Here is a 19,295-nt window from a genome sequence, read left to right on the forward strand (position 1 = left end):
TGCTAACTGGCATTGCTGGAGTTGAAAAAGAATCATGATTTTGCAATAGCTGTAGTAAAAATTGGTTTGGGAAAGAATCATCAATAGGTGTTAACTTGGGCAGCCCTGGTGGCTCAGCGGTTTGAGCGCCGCCTTCGGTCCATGGCGTGATCCTGCAGACCCGGGATCGAGTCCCACATTGGGCTCCCTGCGTGGAGCCTGCTTCTCCCTCTGCCTGTGTCTCTGCCTCTCTGTCTCTCTCTGTCTCTCATGAATAAATAAATAAAATCTTTAAAAAAAATAGGTGTTAACTTTATGGAGGTGGGGACAAATTTTTGATGAGATATGCATGGTATTTAAATGTCTTTCCCACAGATTGTTTACAGGATGCAGGGAAAAATAGTGCCTTGTCTGAGTGATCAAAATTCACATCACAGACCATGGGAAATTGTACAATGTGTGCCTCTGGATATGATAGCTGCTGAGAGAAACATCACTTATATAGCAGGGTTTAGCAAACTTTATCTGTGCAGGTTCAGACAGTAAATATTTTGGGCTTTGTGGATTATACAGTTTCTGTTTCATCCACTCAGTTCTGCCATTAAAATTTGAAAGCACGCCATAGATAATAATGTAAATGAAAAATATGCCTGTGTGCCAATAAATATTTATTAACAAAAATGAGCCGCCAGCTAGATTTGGCCTATGGGACATAGTTTTCCTACCCAGTATTCTGAGTGGGACTGCAAACCTAAATCTAATCCTTAAGCAGTATCAGACAAACCTCAGATGAGGAATCTGTTGTTTAAAAAGGCAAAGAGTTGGGTGCCTGGGTGGCTTCGTTAATAAAATGTTTGCCTTTGGCTGAGGTCATGATCTCAGGATCCTGGGATCAAGCCCTGAGTCTGAGTTTGGCTCTCTGCTCAGCAGGGAGTCTGCTTCTCCCTCTCACTCTGTGCTCTCTCTCTCTTACTTTCTCTCAAATGAATAAATAAAATTTAAAAAAAAGGCAAAGAACTTTATTCTTCAAAAATGTCAATGTCGGGGTGCCTGGATGGCTCAGTCAGTTGTGTCTGACTCTTGGTTTTGGCTCAGGATGTGATCTTGAGTTTGTGGGATTGAGCCCTGAGTGGGGTTCCTCACTCAGTAGGGAGTTGGCTGGAGATTCTCTCTCTCCCTCTGTCCCTACTGTGCTCTCTCTCTTTCTCTCTCTAAATAAATAAATCTTAAAAAAAAGTCAATGTCATGGGAAACAAAGACTGAAATTGTTCCCGATAAAAAGAGGCTTAAGAAACATGACAACTGAATATAGTAGGTGATCTCTGACTGTATCTCTATGCTGGATGAAAAAATGCTATGAAGGACATTAGTGGCTCTTTACAAACTAAAATATTTGTGTGTATTAAAGCATTCTGTAAATGTTAAATTTCTTGACATGAATAGCTGCAATATGATTAGGTAAAGAGAGAGCCTTTCTTCTTGAAATATACACCATAATATATAGGGATAAGAGGAATGATGTATATACAGTTACTTTGCTTGTGTGTGCCCACATTTGTGTGTGTGAGAGAGAGAGAAAGGGAGAGGGAGAGAGTGGGAGAGAGAGAAGGAGAAATAATAAAATGGAACAAAGTATTAACAGTTAATCTGAGAAGTGGGTATATAGGAATTCTTTGACTATTCTTGCAACTCATTTGTACTGTTGAAATAATTTCCAAATAAAATGCTAAAAATAGATTACAGGAAGTGGATGTCTGTTTTTTTATATTCGTTTGTATAGGATATATGTTTGAGCTGAAGATTATAAAGAATTCCTGTGAACTTCCTCTGGCTGTAAAGGAAACATCAGTTTGTCCTTTCTTCTGTACTTAGAATTATGGCTTTTAGGGAATCTGTAAATCTCAGAGGGGACTTATGTGGATGGTTTTACTAACTTGGACCATAAAACTATTCTGAGTTAGTCCTGAGGGAAATTTATTTCACTTTAGGTTAGCAATACCTCATAAACTTTCTAGGAATCTCAATGTGAATCTCAAGGTTAGTATAATATTAATGTTTTGCTTTCGTATTTTTCATGGTTTTAGAATTTGGAAGGTGTAGTTGGGAAGCCAGTATTAATGCCATTATATCTTAACTTTTTTCCATTTGATTTAAAAACCATTAGATATGATATTTTTAGGGAGTTTTTTCCCCCCCTCTGTAAGTGTAGTGATATGTCATGTCACTTTCTCTTCAGTTTTTAACATCATGTGTTTTTCAAAATTTGGTGGTGGATTTCAAGTGTAAATTGGACAATGGTTTCAGCAAATTAATGTCTGAAAATATAGTTCTATAGAACAGATGTAGGTGGTGGAAATTAGGAATTTTTAATAGAGGAAATCTTCCCATTAAAAAAATTCTATCTTAGGAATCATAAAACACATACTTTTACCATCCTAAATTAGGCTTGGCATTTGATAGAGAATTTCATTTGTGAAGAACTTCTCAGAACTAATTAGGTAAAGTGAAGCAGTTTCAATGTAATAAGTAAAATATTGCTTTAATAAATTGTTCAGTCTGTGTGACAAAGGCTGCTGTTCAGATTATATACGTTTTTCTATTTTCTAAATGTTTCAGAAAATATCACATTAAAAGGCTTACATTTTGGTGAGTGAAATTATTATAAAACTATAAGCTATATGAATATTATATATTTAAAATATGTATTGGTGACATTAAAAAAATTTCACTATATATATACTCAGGATTCAGAAAATTCTGGTCTTTCTCTGTTTAACATTCTTTAATTGATGGAGATCTTAATCCCTTACAAGGCAGCCACTGCATTTTTGTATGAATTTTTAAAATTCTGTTTGTTTATTTAAAAAAAACTTATTTTATTTTTTTTCTATTTCTGTTCAGAAGAAATATGCACTTCTTGTAAATTTATACTTGATTTTTCATGACTATATAGAAGTGTACAAGTACAAAGTAACTCACACTTCCACATATTGGCCTTACAAAAATTCTGGGATCTTATTTTCCACATGCTTTCTATTCATTGTTTTTTTTACTTTAAAAATTTTCAAAGATTTTATTTATTTGAGAGAGAGAGAATCAGGGAGTAGGGGGGAGAGGCAGAGGGAGAAGCAGATTCCCCACTAAGTGGGGAGCTTGATGTGGGGCATGATCCCAGGACTGGGATCATGCCTTGAACTAAAGGCATATGCTCAATTGACTGGGCCACCCAGGCATCCCTGCCTTCTGCTCTTTAGACAAACATCTTTATCATTTTTGGTCTTCACTTAACAGGGCTTCCATTCACAGCTTTTTGTTAATGCCTTACATTAACATAAATGTTAATGATTTAAAGAATATTTAAAGAATATTACAATTATTAATGTAATATCACAATTATTAATGGTGATTATAATGGTAATTATAATTATGTATTATTAATTGTAATATTGTAATAACTAATATTACAAAAATAATGATAATAGCAGCTAACATTTATTTGCTGGGGACTCACTCTGTGCTAGGTGGTGTTGGTGAGTTAACCCATGTTAACTCGGAATGAACATGTATTTTATAGGCAAGGGAACTGACACACAGATGTCTCACACAAGTGGCCATTGGTCACCCAGCTAGCAAATGGGAAAATCAAGATTATATAAATATAAGATACATATTATCTGCGTTGACCTTTTGTTACCTTTATCACCCACTCTGGAACAACTGTATTTTGTAATGACCCATTCAGACTTAACAGGGTTTAACAGAGCGTGGTGTGTTATCTAATGTGAGACCATTACTTTCCCTTGTTCTAGGTATATTTTCTTTTATACTGATATTACTGTAATGACTTATAGTTAGCTTAAAAAAACCCAGCCCATCATTGCTATAGATTCATAATTCTGATATCTAAAGAATTAGTTACCTCATCCTTTATTGGGTTAGTGGTCACTTAATAAGTACAACTTTGCTATCATCCTGGGAATTGACAAAATATGTCAAACCACTGGCAATAAAAGAGAGAGATGGAGAATATATAAATTAAAAGATTTAATGGACATGTCAGACTATCAAGCAACTTTAGTGTATGGATCTCATTTAGGTCCTGATTCCAACAAACTTAAAGCTTATAAAATCATTAGAAATTTGAACACTGCCTAGAAACTTCCATGAATAAGCAGATCATTATTGTCTGCTTTTGCTTTTGTTTTGTTTTGTGGTTTTTTGTTTTTTGTTTTTGGAGAATTGCAGTGCAGACTCCAGGGTTTTGGAGCAAAACTATAATCTCTTCTACAGATTACTTTTTGAGGAACAGTTTTTTTTTTTTTTTTGCTAGACCTACTGCCTATTATTTGAGTATAATTCTTTTTCCTGTTGTCTGGAAGACTTTCAGTTGTTAATACTTTTCCCAAAAATGTTTGGTAGGAATTGGCAAAGCCATCTGGGTTTGGATTTTCTTTGTGGCAAGGTTTTATCTTTTTAAAGATTTATTCATTCATTCATTCATTCATTCATTCATTCATTCATTCATTCATTCGAGACAGAGAGACACAGAAAGAGAGAGACAGAGACACAGGCAGAGGGAGAAGCAGGTTCCATGCAGGGAGCCCGACGTGGGACTCTATCCCGGGATTGCTAGATCATACCCTGGGCTTAAGGCGGTGCTAAACCACTGGGACACTGAGGCTGCCCTGTGGCAAGGTTTTAAAGTTACAGATTCAATTAGTCAAAGTTATAAAGCCACTCAAGTTTTTTCTCTTGTCAGAGTTAGCGTTTGATTAGTTTTTCAGAACTAGTCTATTATATTTGAATTTTCAAGTGTATTGATCTAGAGTTCTTCATAATATGCTGTTAGTGAGGCTTAGAATATTTTATCACTGTGCTCCCTTTAGGTCCCTAATATTGGCTTATTTGGACCTTCAGTTTGTCTTAAGCAGATTTTCCAGAAGATTTTAAATATTAATACTTTTCAGAGTACCAACTTTGGGAGTTATTGATTTTTTTTGTATACTCATTTGTCTATTTAGTTAATTCTTTTTTTTATGTGACCTCCTTTTAATATATTTTGATTTGTTAAGCTTTTTCCCTTTCTTTATATTGATGTGTAATTCATTGTCTTTCAGGTTTTGCCTTTTAAAAGATTCTAAAAAGTATGCATTTCTTCTTTACAGTGTCTTTTAAAAATAGAGATTCTAAATTTGGATAAAATATATAATTTATTAATTTTTATGGTGTGTGGTTTTTGTATCCTAAGAGATCTTTGTCAAGGTCACAACAGTTTTTCTCTTACATTTTTCTACTAACTGTTTATAGTTTTGGCTCTTATCTTCATGTCTTTCATCTATTTGAGTTAGTTTTCATATGTGGTATGAAGTAAAGGCTGAGGTTTTGTTTGTTTGTTTAATAAATACTGAAATTTCCCAGTAACATTTGTTGAAAAGTTTTTCCTTTCCCTGTTGAACTACCTTGGTAAATGTATTGAAAAATGAGTTGACCATGTGAGTTAATCTTTGGACTCTATTTTGATCCATTGATATATTATGTTTTCACCACAACCACAGTTTATTGATTGCTGTAGCTTTATATTGGAAGCAGTATAAGTACTATGTTATTTTTTCTATTTTTCAAAAAAATTTGGATTATTCTACATACTTTATGCTACCATATAAGATTTAGAATCAGTTTGTCAATTTCTTAAAAAAAAAAAGCTTGTAGGGATATTAATTGTGGTTGAGTTACATATACAGAGGGGAAAATTTAATAATATTGGTTTTTCTAACTCATGGATGTGGTATATTTCAGTATTTATGTAGGTCGTGTTTACATTTTTCAGCACTGTTTTACAGTTTTTAGTGTGCTGGTATTGCACATAGTTTGCAGAATTTATACCTAAATATTTAAAATTTTTGTGTTATTGTAAATGGTGTTTTTCAGGTATTTGTGTAGTATAGTGAGTGTTATGTTTGCCTGTAAATGGCACTTAAAATTTCAACTTACAATTGTTGATTGCTAATATATAGCAAAACAATTGATTTTTCATATTGAACTGCTATCCTGCAATTTTGCTAGACACACTTTTTAATTCTTGTGGCTTTTTGTAGAGTCCTTATTTTCTACATAGATGATCATGTGTTAAAACCGTGCTAATAAATGTTGTTTACTTATTCATTTTCAAACTACATACCTTTTACTTATCTTCTTTGTATTATTACAGTGGTAATATCTCCAGAACAGTACTGAGTAGGAGTAGTGAAAGTAGGTATTTCTGCCATTTTTTCCAGTTTTAGGAGGAAAAGTGCCAGTCTTTTAATTATTATGTTAGTGGTACATTTTGTAGGTAACTTTTAAGTGGTCAAGGAAAACCACTTCTATTCCTTGTTTGCCACGAGTCTTTTTCATTAATGATGTTAAATTTTTATGCCTCTATTGAGAAGATCATTTTTTCTTCATGAGCTTTCTTTATCAGAAAGATTTTGACTAGTGCATTTATTTTCTTTAATAAATGTTAGAGTTGTTCAAATTACCCATTTCTTTATGAATGAGCTTTGGTAGTTTGTGTGAAGTTTGCCCATATCATTTAAAGGTGTTAAATTTATTGTCATGAAGTCATTAATTATATTCTCTTATTCATTTGAGAATGATAGCTTAAGCACTGGTTAATCTGTCTCCTGCATATTTTGAAATGTATTTTTGTTTCCATTTAATTGAAAAAAATTCAAAATATTTTCTAAGTTTCTTGGTGACTTTTTTCCTCTGGCTCCTAGGTTATTTAGTAGTATTGAGTTTAATCCAAATAGATGAAGATTTTTCAGATATCTTTCTTGTCATTATTTCTTATTTCATTTAGTTATTGTCAGAAACTATATATTTTTGCTATTAAAATTTTTGTGAGTCTTATCATCTGACTGCGAATATGGTCTGACTTGGTGAATGGTAAGAGTCAATTAAAATGGATGTGTCTTCTGCTGCAGTTGGGTAGGGCATTCTTTGAATGCCAAATGCATGATGGTGGTTGGAGTTGTTCAAGTCTTCTATATCCTTACCGTTATTTTCTTTAGTATATTCCTTAGTTATTGAAAGACTAATGAAGAAACCTCCATTTATGGTTGTGGATTTAAGTATGTAATTTTTTGGTTCTATCAATTTTTGCTTCATACATTTAGATGTTTTGTTATTATGTATTTATACAATTAGAATTTTCAGGTCCCTAAAATAAATTGTCCACTTTCATTCCAAGTTATCTTCTGTTACCATTTTCTGTTAACATCTTTTGTTTGAATGGCTTCTTTAGCATTTCTTTTAGAGTAGTCTGCTGGATATGGATCATCTTGGTTTTTCTGTATCTGGGAATCTCTTTATTTCACAGTCATTCCTGAAATGGTTTTGCTTGTCATGGAGTTCTGAGTTAGTTTTTTTTTGGCACTTTAAAAAGTGTTGGGCACTTCCTTCTGGCTTTCATGGTTTCTTTTTTTAATGATTCTATTTATTTATTTATTTATTTATGTATGTATGTATGTTTGTTTGTTTATTTATTTATGAGAGACACAGAAAGAGAGAGAGAGAGGCAGAGACAAAGGCCGAAGGAGAAGCAGGCTCCAGGCAGGGAGCCTGATTCGGGACTCGATCCTGGGACTCCAGGATCACGCCCTGGGCCAAAGGCAGGCGCTAAACCGCTGAGCCACCCAGGAGTCCCTCCATGGTTTCTTAGAATGAAAACCACAGTCATTTGAACTTGTAATTTGTCTTTCTCTAACCACTTCTGAGATATTTTGTTCATTTTTAGTTTTCAGCAGCTTGATCGTGATGTGTTTAGGTGTAGATTTCTTTCAATATATCCTGTTTGTGATTGCCTCAGCTTCTAGAACTATAGGACCATTAATTTATTAACTGTACCTTCTAAAAATTTTTTTGTTGAGGTTGCTCTAGGAGTTATAATATACATTTTTAACTTATCAGAATCTATCTTAAAATGAAGTTCTAACACTTCACATTTAAGGTTAGAACCTCTGAATTTCTCGCATTTCTCCTCTTTTCCTTTGTGCTAATATTACATCTCATATGTTACGAACACCATCGTAAACTGTTGTGCTTTTTTAGAAAGTAAGTTATCATTTTAGGGAGACAAAAAAGGAGATATTATGTCTTTTATATGTACCTACATATCACTCTTCCTGCATCCTTCATTCTTGTATATAAATCCAGATTCTATCTGATATCAACTGTTATGTTCATTCAGCTTGAAGAACTTCCTTTGCTATCTTTTGTAGGGCAAGTCTGGATATCTTTCTTTTTTTTTTTTTTGTCTGAAAAAGTTTTATTTCATTTTTCGAAAATACTTTGTTGGGTATAGAATTCTACCTTGTTAATTATTTTTTGCTTTTGATAGAGAATTCTAGGTTGATAGTTTTTTTTCCCCTTCTGAGTAGTTTAAAAATATGAGACTTTATTGTCTTCTGACTTACATTCTTTCTGACAAGTTAGTTGTAATTCTTATTTTTGTTCTTTAGCTTGTACATTTTTATTACTTCATGATGTTCCTTGTTGTGGGTTTCTTTATTTCTTTCTGTATTTTTTCCTACTTATATTTCACTGATCTTGGTTTTATGGATTTATAGATTTCTGTGAACTTGAGAAATCATTTCTTAAAACATTATTTCTGTCTACCCATCACTGCTACATTTCTGGAACTCTTATCACACTGGATTAGACTGCTTCAATATTTTCCTACAGGTCCCAGGTTCATGATTTTTCAGGGTTATTTGTCTGAATTGCTTCTTTTCAGATAGCTTTTATTTCTATATCTTAAATTCAATGTTCTTTTCTCATAAAATGTCTAAATGTCTTAATTCTACTCAATGTGTTTTACAGTCAGATATATTTTCCTTTTCTAGGAGTTCCGTCTTTTTTTTCTTCTCTTTCTCTCTTATCATGTTCACATTTTCTGTATCATTACTGAATATATTTGAATATATTTGCAGTAGCTTTTAACACATTCTTTTCAGCTAATTTTATCTTTAGTGCTATTTCTGGGTCACCTTCTGTTGACTGATTTTCCTTCTTGTTGTGGGCCATATTTCCTTTGTCCGTTAATTTTTAAATGTATTCTGAATATTGTATATTTTTATCATCTTGGCTGCTGGATTTTGTTGTGTCCTTTTAAAGAATATTGGACTTTGTACTGACATATAATTAGGTTATGTGGCACAGTTTAAGCATTTTGGAGGATTACTTCTATGTTAGTAGGAGGGGATCCAGAGTAACCTTGAGTTTATAGCTAATTTATTCCAGTATTACAGCCCCTTTCAAGACTTTACCTAATGCCTCTTGTTCTATGAGGTTTTTCTTTTGTGTCTACTAAAAGTACAACTATTCCCAGCCATGTGTGAGATCTAAGAGTTGTTCAGCCTGCTAATTTTTTGGTTCTTTACATGGCTTCAAGTATTTTTTTCTTATGTGTATGCAGATCAGCTTCGGACTTGAGGGAATCTTCTGCAGATCTCGAGCTTTCTCAGTATACAGTTACCTCATCTACAAATTCTAGCTGGTTTTTTTTTTTTCTGATCTTTGTTTTCTTAATCCAGTAAGATAATCAGAATCTGTTTGCAGTTTCTCTTCCTGTTTAAGTTGTTTATGATAGGCAGGTAACTCAGTGCTCTCTAGATTATTCCATCATGGCCTAATAAAGAAGGTTTGGAATACTTGAGTCATTTTTGCTTCTGACTTTTTATTTTTTATTTTTTAATTTTTTTTTTTGCTTCTGACTTTTATAGAATTTTTATGAACTATTTCATGTATCTGTTATTATCAATATCTCTTCCCTAAGGAACTACTTTTGTATCAGTGATTCATTCTTTATAAATTGTGAGTAAGATAGAGCACATTACTAAGTTAAAGCAAAATTCATGCATATGCAAATGATAACATACAAATGATAAAATGCTTTTTCTGAGATGACAGTGTTTTTACTTTGTTTACCCAGGAAAATTGGTTCCTTGTAGTAATATATACATGCTTCCAAATATAAAAATAATAAAAATATAATGAGAATGTGGATCATAATTAATTTTACATTTTGAGTTTATCACCTGTATCTGAACAAGATTATTTAATTTTTCATCTGAAACTACCATACCACCTATGGGTTCCTTAATTGAACTGCTAGTGAATAGCTCTTAAGAAATACTGCTTTAGTTTTTAGGAATACAGCCTTCGGTGATAGACTTCTCTCACAGGTCTTACACTTTTATTTATTTTTAATGTTTGACAAGTAGTTGAGTGAAATATTGTATTTCATGATGAACTGCCCATTACTTGTAAGGTGAATATATATATATTTTTAATTAACCTTTTTATTTTGAGATCCTTGTAGATTCGCATATGCTTGTAAGAAATAACAGGATGATCCTATATACCCTTTATGAAAATTTCCCAAATGTCATTCTTGCAAAAATATATTACAATATTACAACCTAGATATTGACACTGCATCAGTGATGCAGTTCACTGATGTTATTCAGATTTCCCCAGGTTCATTTATACTTATTTGTATGTGCATGTGTGTGTATTTGGCACTTGTGTATGTGCTTAGTTCTGTGCGATTTTATTGCATATTGTTTCAGATATCCACCACCACAGTTAAGATTATATCTATCTAAATCTATAGAATAGTTATATCACTATAAAACTCCTTCACATTGTCCTTTTAGACCACACTCACCACCCTTTCACCCTCACTCACCTCTCATCTCTAACCCTTCATAATCATTGATCTGTCTTCCAGTTCTAGAATTCTGTTATTTCAAGAATGTTATATAAATGAATCATTTACATTTAAGGTAATTTTGATATATTAGTGCTATGCTCTGTTATTTTAATATTTATTTCCTTTATGTTTCCCATTTCTTGTGCCTCTGTTTCTCTTTGGTAGTGGGTTACTTGAATGATTTTTAAAATTCCATTCTTGATTTATTTATAGTATTTTTGAATATATCTCTTTGTATAGTTTTTTTTAGAGATCACACTGGGTGTTAAAAAGACATATTGACTGGTGTCTGGGTGGCTCAGTTGGTTCAGCGTCCAACTATTGATCTCAGCTCAGGTTTTAATCTTTGGGTCACATTGGGCATAGAATCTACTTAAAAATATATATATATACAAACATGCAGTCATATATTTCTGTATGTGACTTATCACAGTCTACTAGTATCACCATTTTACCACTACGAGTGAAGTGTGGAAACTTTGCTTTCATTTACATCCCTTTACCTTCTCCAATTTTAAATATCATTGTCTCAGTATTACATGATGTTATAATTTTTTCTTCATCAAACATTTATAAACCTCATAGAGGAGAAGGATAGTCTGTTGTATGTAATCATATTTCTACTGTTTGTGGTTCTTTCCTGATGCTCCAAGATTCCTTCTTTTTTTTTGTTCTTTTGTTTTAAAGAGGTGCATGAGTGGGAGAGGAGAGGGGCTAAAGGAGAGGGAGAGAGAGAATCCCAAGCAGGCTCCGTGCTCAGCCTGGAGCCCTACATGGGGCTCAGTCTCACAACCCTGAGATCATGACCTGAGTTGATATGAAGAGTTGGATGCTTAACAAACTGAGCCACCCAGGTGCCCCCTGAGACTCCGTCCTTTATTATTTCACTTCTGTTTAAAAATTTTCCTTTAACCATTCTGTCAGGAGAGGGACATATTTCAAAAATTTTTAGTTTTTTTTTTCTTCTCATCTAAGAGTCTTTTTCTTTTTTTTTTCCCCCACTTAATTCCTGAAGGATAGTTTTGCTGGAATAGAATTCATGCCTGACAGTTCTTGTTTTTCAGCACTTAAAAAATGTGCTACTTCTTTCAGCCATTATAGTTTCAGATGAGAAATCCACAGTTATTCAAATTGATGTTCCTCTATAAGTAACGTGTCATTTCTCTCTGGCTGCTTTCTTTCTTTCTTTCTTTTTTTTTTTTTTTTTTTGGTCTTTAGTTTTTATAAGTTTTCTTATGATGTATCATGGTGTGGATCTCTTTAAATTTATCCTATTTGGACATCTTTAATGTTCATGAATCTGTAGGTTTGTGTCTTGTCCAAAATTTAGATGTTTTTATTCATTGTTTCTTCAAATACTCTTTCAGTTTCTTTCTTTTTCCTCTTCTGGGATTTTAATGATATGAATGTTGAATCAACTGTTAACGTCTCAAAGCTTTCTGAGATTCTGTTGACTTTTTTTTCAGTTTGTTTTCTCTATTATTCAGATTGGGTAAGTTTTATTGACCTCTCCTCAAATTTACTGATTCTGTCTTCTATCAGCTCCACTCTACTACTGAGCCAGTATATAGAGTTTTTGTTCGTTACTGCATTTTTCTTTTTTCCCCTAAACTTCTTTGTTACTTTCTTTTTTAGCTGAGATTTGTTGTTTCAAAGATTTTGTAATTGCTTGCTCAAATTTTTTTTTTTATTATGGTTATTTAAAAATGCTTGTCAGGTAATTTCAACATCTTAGAGTTACTATCACTTGATTGTCTTTTTCATTAGAGTTGCGACTTTACTGGTTCTCAGTATGATAAATGATTTTTTTTCTTTTTTGATAAATGATTTTTTGTTTCTAATTGTATCCTGGACATTTTTCTATTGTATTGAGACTTTTTGGGTCTCATTTAAATCTGTTTTAGCAGGCAGTCAAGGTTTAGGTTCATTCTTTGGTCTTGTGGGATCTCTTTTTCCAGTCTTGATCTGAAGGATGAAGAACCCTTTCCCTGCCAGCTTATTTTTAAACAGTGTTTACTGGGTCCCTCTTACTGGTGCTGCTAGGATCATCTGGGTTGTCCATAGGACTCCTGATCAATTTTGAGGAGGAATAAGGCTACTTGAGTTGCCTTTAATTTGCTAGATGGGGGAGCTGAGAAATGTTGGGCCTACATAGCCTTCTGTTGGAGGGGAAGGAGACACCTATCCTATAGTCCTGGAGTCTGTAATTCACCTGCCTTTACACTTTTCAGATTTCTCCTTTGGTTGTCTCTTGCACTATTTCTAGAGTCTGCCACACTTAGTGAGGAGGAGAGGAATAAATGAGTCTACACCATTTTGTTCCACTTATCAACTTTTAAACTTTTGGTGTGGTACTTAGTTTTTCTAACTCTAAATTTCCTCAGCTATAAAGAAGAGAATGCAGTAGCAAACCTGTAAAAGGGTTATTGTTAAATAAAATAACGAGATACTTCTTGAGACATAGTATATGTTCTGTTAGAAAATGATATTAGAGCTGATTGCAAGGTTGTTTATTGCATTATCGGTTTTTGGAACAAATTGAAACCCAAATGAGTCACGATGTAGAGTTATTTAAATAAGTTATGTATCCTTAATAGAAAGGAATTTAGGTACTGAAAAATAATAAATGGGTCATGGAAGAATGCCCCATTTGTTTTAATGAAAAAATAATAAAATAGCATGATTTTTTTGATACAAGTATTTATAGGTATGGATGCACATGTTTGTAATTTAAATGTATTTGGTGTATGTGTAAAAAATATTTAGTAATATACTCTGAAAGTAGACTGAACATAACTAAATTGTGAAAATACTTCTAGGTAGTGGGCTGGGAGAGAAGGTAATATTCACTTGTATATTGAAGACCTCTATTTCTACATTTTTTTTTTAAATAAGAGGCAAACTTATCTTTATTAAAAAGAGAATGAATAAAAATATGGAAACCTTTATTTAGGTTAGATGAGTAGAGCTTTAATAAGTGGTTAAAGGACATTAAATTATTTCTGGTAAGTTATGATTAATGTCATTTTTAGAAATTACCTCCAAACTGTAATACTTATTAGTTACAAGTGTGCTCTGAAATTTCTCCATATATATTTAATTTTATCAAAGTAAAATTAGCTTAGTGACCCTTTTTGATACTTCTATATTTTCTGACCATTGAAGTATCATTTTCTTAATTACCTTAGAATTATGTAAAAGTGAGCAATTTTTAAGATCACCTTTATTTTCTATTACTTGATTTGAGTATTTGCAGTTGAGATGCTTACTATACCAATGTTAAATGACTAGTTGGCGGGAAGATGGAGGTATAGGCTGGGTGGATAACTAAAGACCAATAATAGATTTCTAGAAAGTTACTCTTTATAATTGAAATTTTCCAAGTCAAGGATCTGTGTTTTATTTATCTGCATATTCTTAGAAGCATGTCTTGCATATGATTGATGATCATATCAGTGAATTTGCAGTAAGAAGTAAGTTCCTTTTAGCTATACTAAGCAGAATCGGATTTAGGTATAGGAAGTTAATAATAACAAGAGTATTAGAGACAACAAAATGAGAGGGTCATCCAGAAATCTGGGAGCTGCCAAACACCCAGGCTGAAGCCTAAGATTGCATTTGTCACTGAACTATTCTAGGTGCCACTGCTGCCATTGAGCAGACACTACCCCTGCTGCTGTTACTTTAAGATCACACACTGCTATTATCCACTGTAGCATCTGCCTGTTATGCTGCTAGAGATGAAGGTAGAATGTCTTTGTTACTTTCACCTTCTATTGTCTCACAAGTACCCCCTTGGTAAAACCTGTTTATACAGTTGTCGAGGGAGGTTTGGAAATTTAGTGTTTAGGTTTTCATTCAGCTCTGTAGAAGAGATGAAGGACCAGCACAGGGCTAAAAATTGCTAAGGGTTGAGGATCATATCTTTTTTAAATCTTTGTTATATCAGTGACTAATACAGAGCTTGTCACATAATAGGCTTTCATAAACTATTTGTTAGTCTTTTTCTCAGAGTTCTTTACAAATACAGAAATGTATGTGAGAATAAAGTTTTCCTTTTTCTGTTGTACATCAAAAAATTTGGCATTTTCAATTTTCAGAGTTTAATCTACAGAAAGACCAGTCTTACTCAACTTCAATGTCTAACACCTAACATAGTAAACTAGCAAATATTTAATAATTGTTTTTGATTAAGTGAATGTTAATTATACTTTACTCATAAAAATGTGCTATTAGAATTTATGTATTGGTAGTTGAGTGACATATTAGTAATTTTTAAAAACTCCTTAAATTTCATGATTCATCTTCTTTCTCTTACAGCATCAAACACTTGGCTTGTTCCAGAAACTAAAGGAGCTATTGTCCAAGGTGGATATGGCCATACCAGTGTGTATGATGAAATAACAAAGTCCATTTATGTTCACGGAGGCTATAAAGCATTACCAGGCAATAAATATGGATTGGTAGATGATCTTTATAAGTATGAAGTTAACACTAAGACTTGGTGAGTAGATTGGGTAAAAATATGATGAGAAACTTTGCCATTGTTTTATTTTATATTCGTATAATAGTGGTGTTTATTAAATATTTTCAGGGAAACATTTTTACCTTTTTCCCTGTTTATTTCAACTAATACAATTCTCTTATATAGCAAAGGCACAAAATAACACATTTTCAGTGTATTCATGATCACTTTAAGTGACTGACTTTAAAACTTTTTCTAATTACGTAGATATACTTATTCTGTATGCATTACTTATAAGTACTGATCTCATGTTCAATTCAGATGAGCAAGTTTGCTTACCAGTGTAACTTTGAGCTTTGATATTTTCTGCTCTATGATTTTTTCTTTGCATTCATATTTTAATATAATTTGTAAATTTTAAAAGCATTTTTCAGTTTCATCATCTAATTTCCTGTGAAATGCAAAGCTTCTTCATTTAGGTAAATTTTTGTCCTTGTTAGAAACAGCGTTACACTGTACAGCTTGTGCTGGTTTTCTCATGCAGATATGTAAGAGTTTCTGTAGGGCATATACATAAATTGTTGTGTCTGAGGATATTTATATCCTCAACTTTACTACATGTTGCCCATTTGCATTTCAAGTCACTGTGGTAATGTACATTTCACCAGCTAGGTGTGAATGTCCCTGTTTCTTCATATTACCACCCACATTTGGTAACTGTGAAGCTATTTTCCTTTTGCACTTGCAATGGATTTGCATGGTATCTTAATGATACTTACTGTGCATACTCAAGATTACTGCTGTGGCTAAGCATCTTTTTATGTCTTCATTTGCCATTTGTGTTTCCTATTTAGTGAATTGCCTATTTGTAAACATAATGTTCTCTTTATGTTTGAAATATTATTAATTTTTCACTTATTTTTTCCATTTATATGAGTTTTCCACGTATATATGTACATATATATATATATATATATATATGAGATTTAAAGTAGAATTTTTATTGTACTCAAATATTTACCTTTGTTAAACCTTGGAAATGATTCTGTAGTTTTAAGACATTACACATTCTTATAAACTCTTACCATGAAATTACTTTATGAGTTGAATGAAATAGTTTTTCATCAAAGTTTGATTTGTTCTACCCTCTTCACTTTCAAACATACATTCTAATTTTTGTTTTATTTGAAAAGAAAGATGGAATTAAAAAAGATAAGACTTTTCCTTTGGAGGATTTGGTAATTTTTATTACCTTTTGTCTAATCAATATATTATTATTCTTTATATTTTTATAATATTAAAACCAATAAATCACTTTTTTACATAATTTATCCATTGCATTTTATTTTCTGCTTTAACATTTCTAACTTTTCCTCCTTCACTTTTTGTTTTGATAGCAAGAGGAATTGTGATTTAGTGACTAAAGCACTGTCAGTCAGCCTAACATATTTTTGTGATGTGAATGGATAAGAGAACCATGGGTATTATTTGATTGATGTCAAAATGAGAGTTACTTGTTGCTCACCACTTGAATGGGATTTGCTCAGATTTTAATATATTTCCCTTCCTGAAAATTTCCCATAGTGAACTTTTGTGTAGAAGAATATTATCAATATTGGCAATTTTAATATATGCACAAATAACATTGGGTACTTATTCCTTAGGAGAATTTATTAAAATAATTTGTAAATTATTTACAGCACCTTATTAGAAATATAGGTGCATATGATATTTTAATATTTTACTGGTTCTGTTTTTAATAAAAATCAGTAAAATTATCAGTGAATACAAAATTACTTTTCTATTATTCTTAAAGTTTTGTAAATACTTCTCATTAGCTTAATTTTAAAGTTTATTTTCATATAACAATTAAAATATATTTCCAGTTTATCAAATATGATGTAATTTAAAAATATCACAAATATATATCCATTGTACAGATTGATTTTAATTTTTTACCACCTTAAAAATAATCTAGTTTCATTTTTCAGTAGATATAGTTTAGTAGATAGGCTGCTTTGTTGAGGTATTAGTAAATGTTTGGAGGAGTTCTTTTTATTGGTGTAATGGATTATTTTGGAATATTATTTTTACTGAGAAAAATTATGAATTACATATTTTTAGGTATTTTAGAACTACCAAGGCAGTGAGAATTTGTGGGTCAAGATCTAGGATAGGTGGAATGTCGAGTTGGGTAAGATTGGCATTTTGTGAAACTATTTTCCTTTAGATAATTACAAATACTGAAAGCTGTCTAAGAAACTGAGCAGAGCTTTTGTTGATTAATATAGAGGTCCAAAATTGGATCTTCAAGTGTGCTAAGGAAGATGGACTTTGCTACACACTTAAGGATTTGGCTTAGTTTCTGAAGTTCTAAGCCTGCTAGTGTAGGTAAGTCCACTTTGAATCATTGGATTATGGTGAGCTGTCCATAGACTAAGTAGAACAAAAGTAAATCCTCTCTTGGGGAAGGTATCACACAGAGCCTCAAATTATTTCTTCAAAAAAACCCTATGCAATATCTGATACAAAATAAAACAATGGTGAGTGTTAGAAAAAGGTATGAAAAAATAGTCATAAGAAACGTAGCTATAGGATAATGGTGTTTTCAGATGGAGACTTTAAAATAAAATGTAGAAAATATTAGGAGACAAATGGAAACTTTTATTAAAGAATCAAATAGAAATTATGGTAATGAGGAATACATTAAATGAATTAAGAATTCCTTAGATGAGTTTAACAAGTTAGATACAGCTGAGGAGGGAATTAATGAGATGGAAGACAGATCAAAACAAAAACGCATACCTAAATAAAGAGAAGAATGAAAATAAAATAGGAAAGGAAATATAAAGGACCTGTAGAAATGGTCTAACATGCATGTGATTGGAGTCAAGACGAAGAAAAGTGAGAAAATTTTATAGAGCATGATTTGAAGTCTTAATGACTAAGAATTTTCAAAGGTGATAAAAGACATCAAGCTACAAATTGGAAAACTTCCATGAGCACCAAGGGAAATAACTACAAAGAAAGTTATACTTAGAAATATCATGATAGGGCAGCCTGGGTGGCTCAGCGGTTTGAGCGTCTGCCTTCGGCCCAGGGCGTGATCCTGGAGCCCTGGGATCGAGTCCCACGTCGGGCTCCCTGCATGGAGCCTGCTTCTCCCTCTGCCTGTGTCTCTGCCTCACTCTCTCTCTCTCTCTCTGTGTGTCTATCATGAATAACTAAATAAAATCTTTAATAGAAAAAAAAGAAATATCATGATAAAACTAATGAAAATCCAAACATGAAGAGAAAAATTTAAAAGGAGTCAAAGGAAGAAAGTTATACTCTCTTTAAAGGAATAACAGCAAGACTGACAACTAATATCTTAACAGAAAAAATGAAATTTAGAAAACATGATATTTATATTGCTGGAAGGAAATAATAATCAGCTTGAAATTTTGCACCCAGTGTAATAACTTTAAAAAATAAAGCCAAAATAAGGATATTTTTTAGAAAAATAAGAATTAAGAGAATTTGATAAGAGCAGACTTCCATGAAAGGAAATACAAAATAAAGGAAATAATATTGAAGAAAAAGAAAAAATGTTACCAGATACTAGAAGGAATTTAGAAATTAATAGTAAACAAGTGATTATTATTAATATATATTAATATAATATTAATATAATATTAACTAATAAAAGTAATAGAAGCTTAAATGGATATAAAAATTGCATGGTAATAACAGCTCATAAATTAGGAAGAAGGGTAAAGGACGTTAAAATACTAAGGTTTTTTGTTACATGTAGAAATTGATAAGAGAACTAATTTATGGTACACATTAATAATTAAGGCTTTATGATGTAATTATTAGGCAACAAAAATAAAAGTAAAACTTCATATCTAACAAGCTAATAGAAGGGAAAATAAGAATACTGCTTAATGGCTTTGGAAGACAAGAAAAGTATGGAAAAAGAAAGTCTAGTTGAGATACATATGAAGGAAGTAGGAAGTGTATTTAATTCCAAGTATGTCAATAATTACACTAAATGTAAGGAAATAAATATTTCAAATTATGCTAAATGTAAGAGACTAAATATTTCAATCAAAA

The 19,295-nt window shown here is 32.1% G+C and overlaps 1 protein-coding gene across 1 annotated transcript in view; it reads left to right on the plus strand.

The window, feature by feature from the left end:
- Nucleotides 1-19,295, plus strand: part of ATRNL1 (attractin like 1) — a 762,129-nt gene that overhangs the window by 75,152 nt on the left and 667,682 nt on the right. The window contains exon 9 of the mRNA XM_072740185.1: nt 15,056-15,239. Coding sequence (XP_072596286.1) covers nt 15,056-15,239 — 184 coding nt within the window. The remainder of the gene's footprint in view (nt 1-15,055; nt 15,240-19,295) is intronic.

Source organism: Vulpes vulpes, chromosome 15 (assembly GCF_048418805.1).
Source record: "Vulpes vulpes isolate BD-2025 chromosome 15, VulVul3, whole genome shotgun sequence".
Taxonomy (NCBI): Eukaryota; Metazoa; Chordata; class Mammalia; order Carnivora; family Canidae; genus Vulpes; species Vulpes vulpes.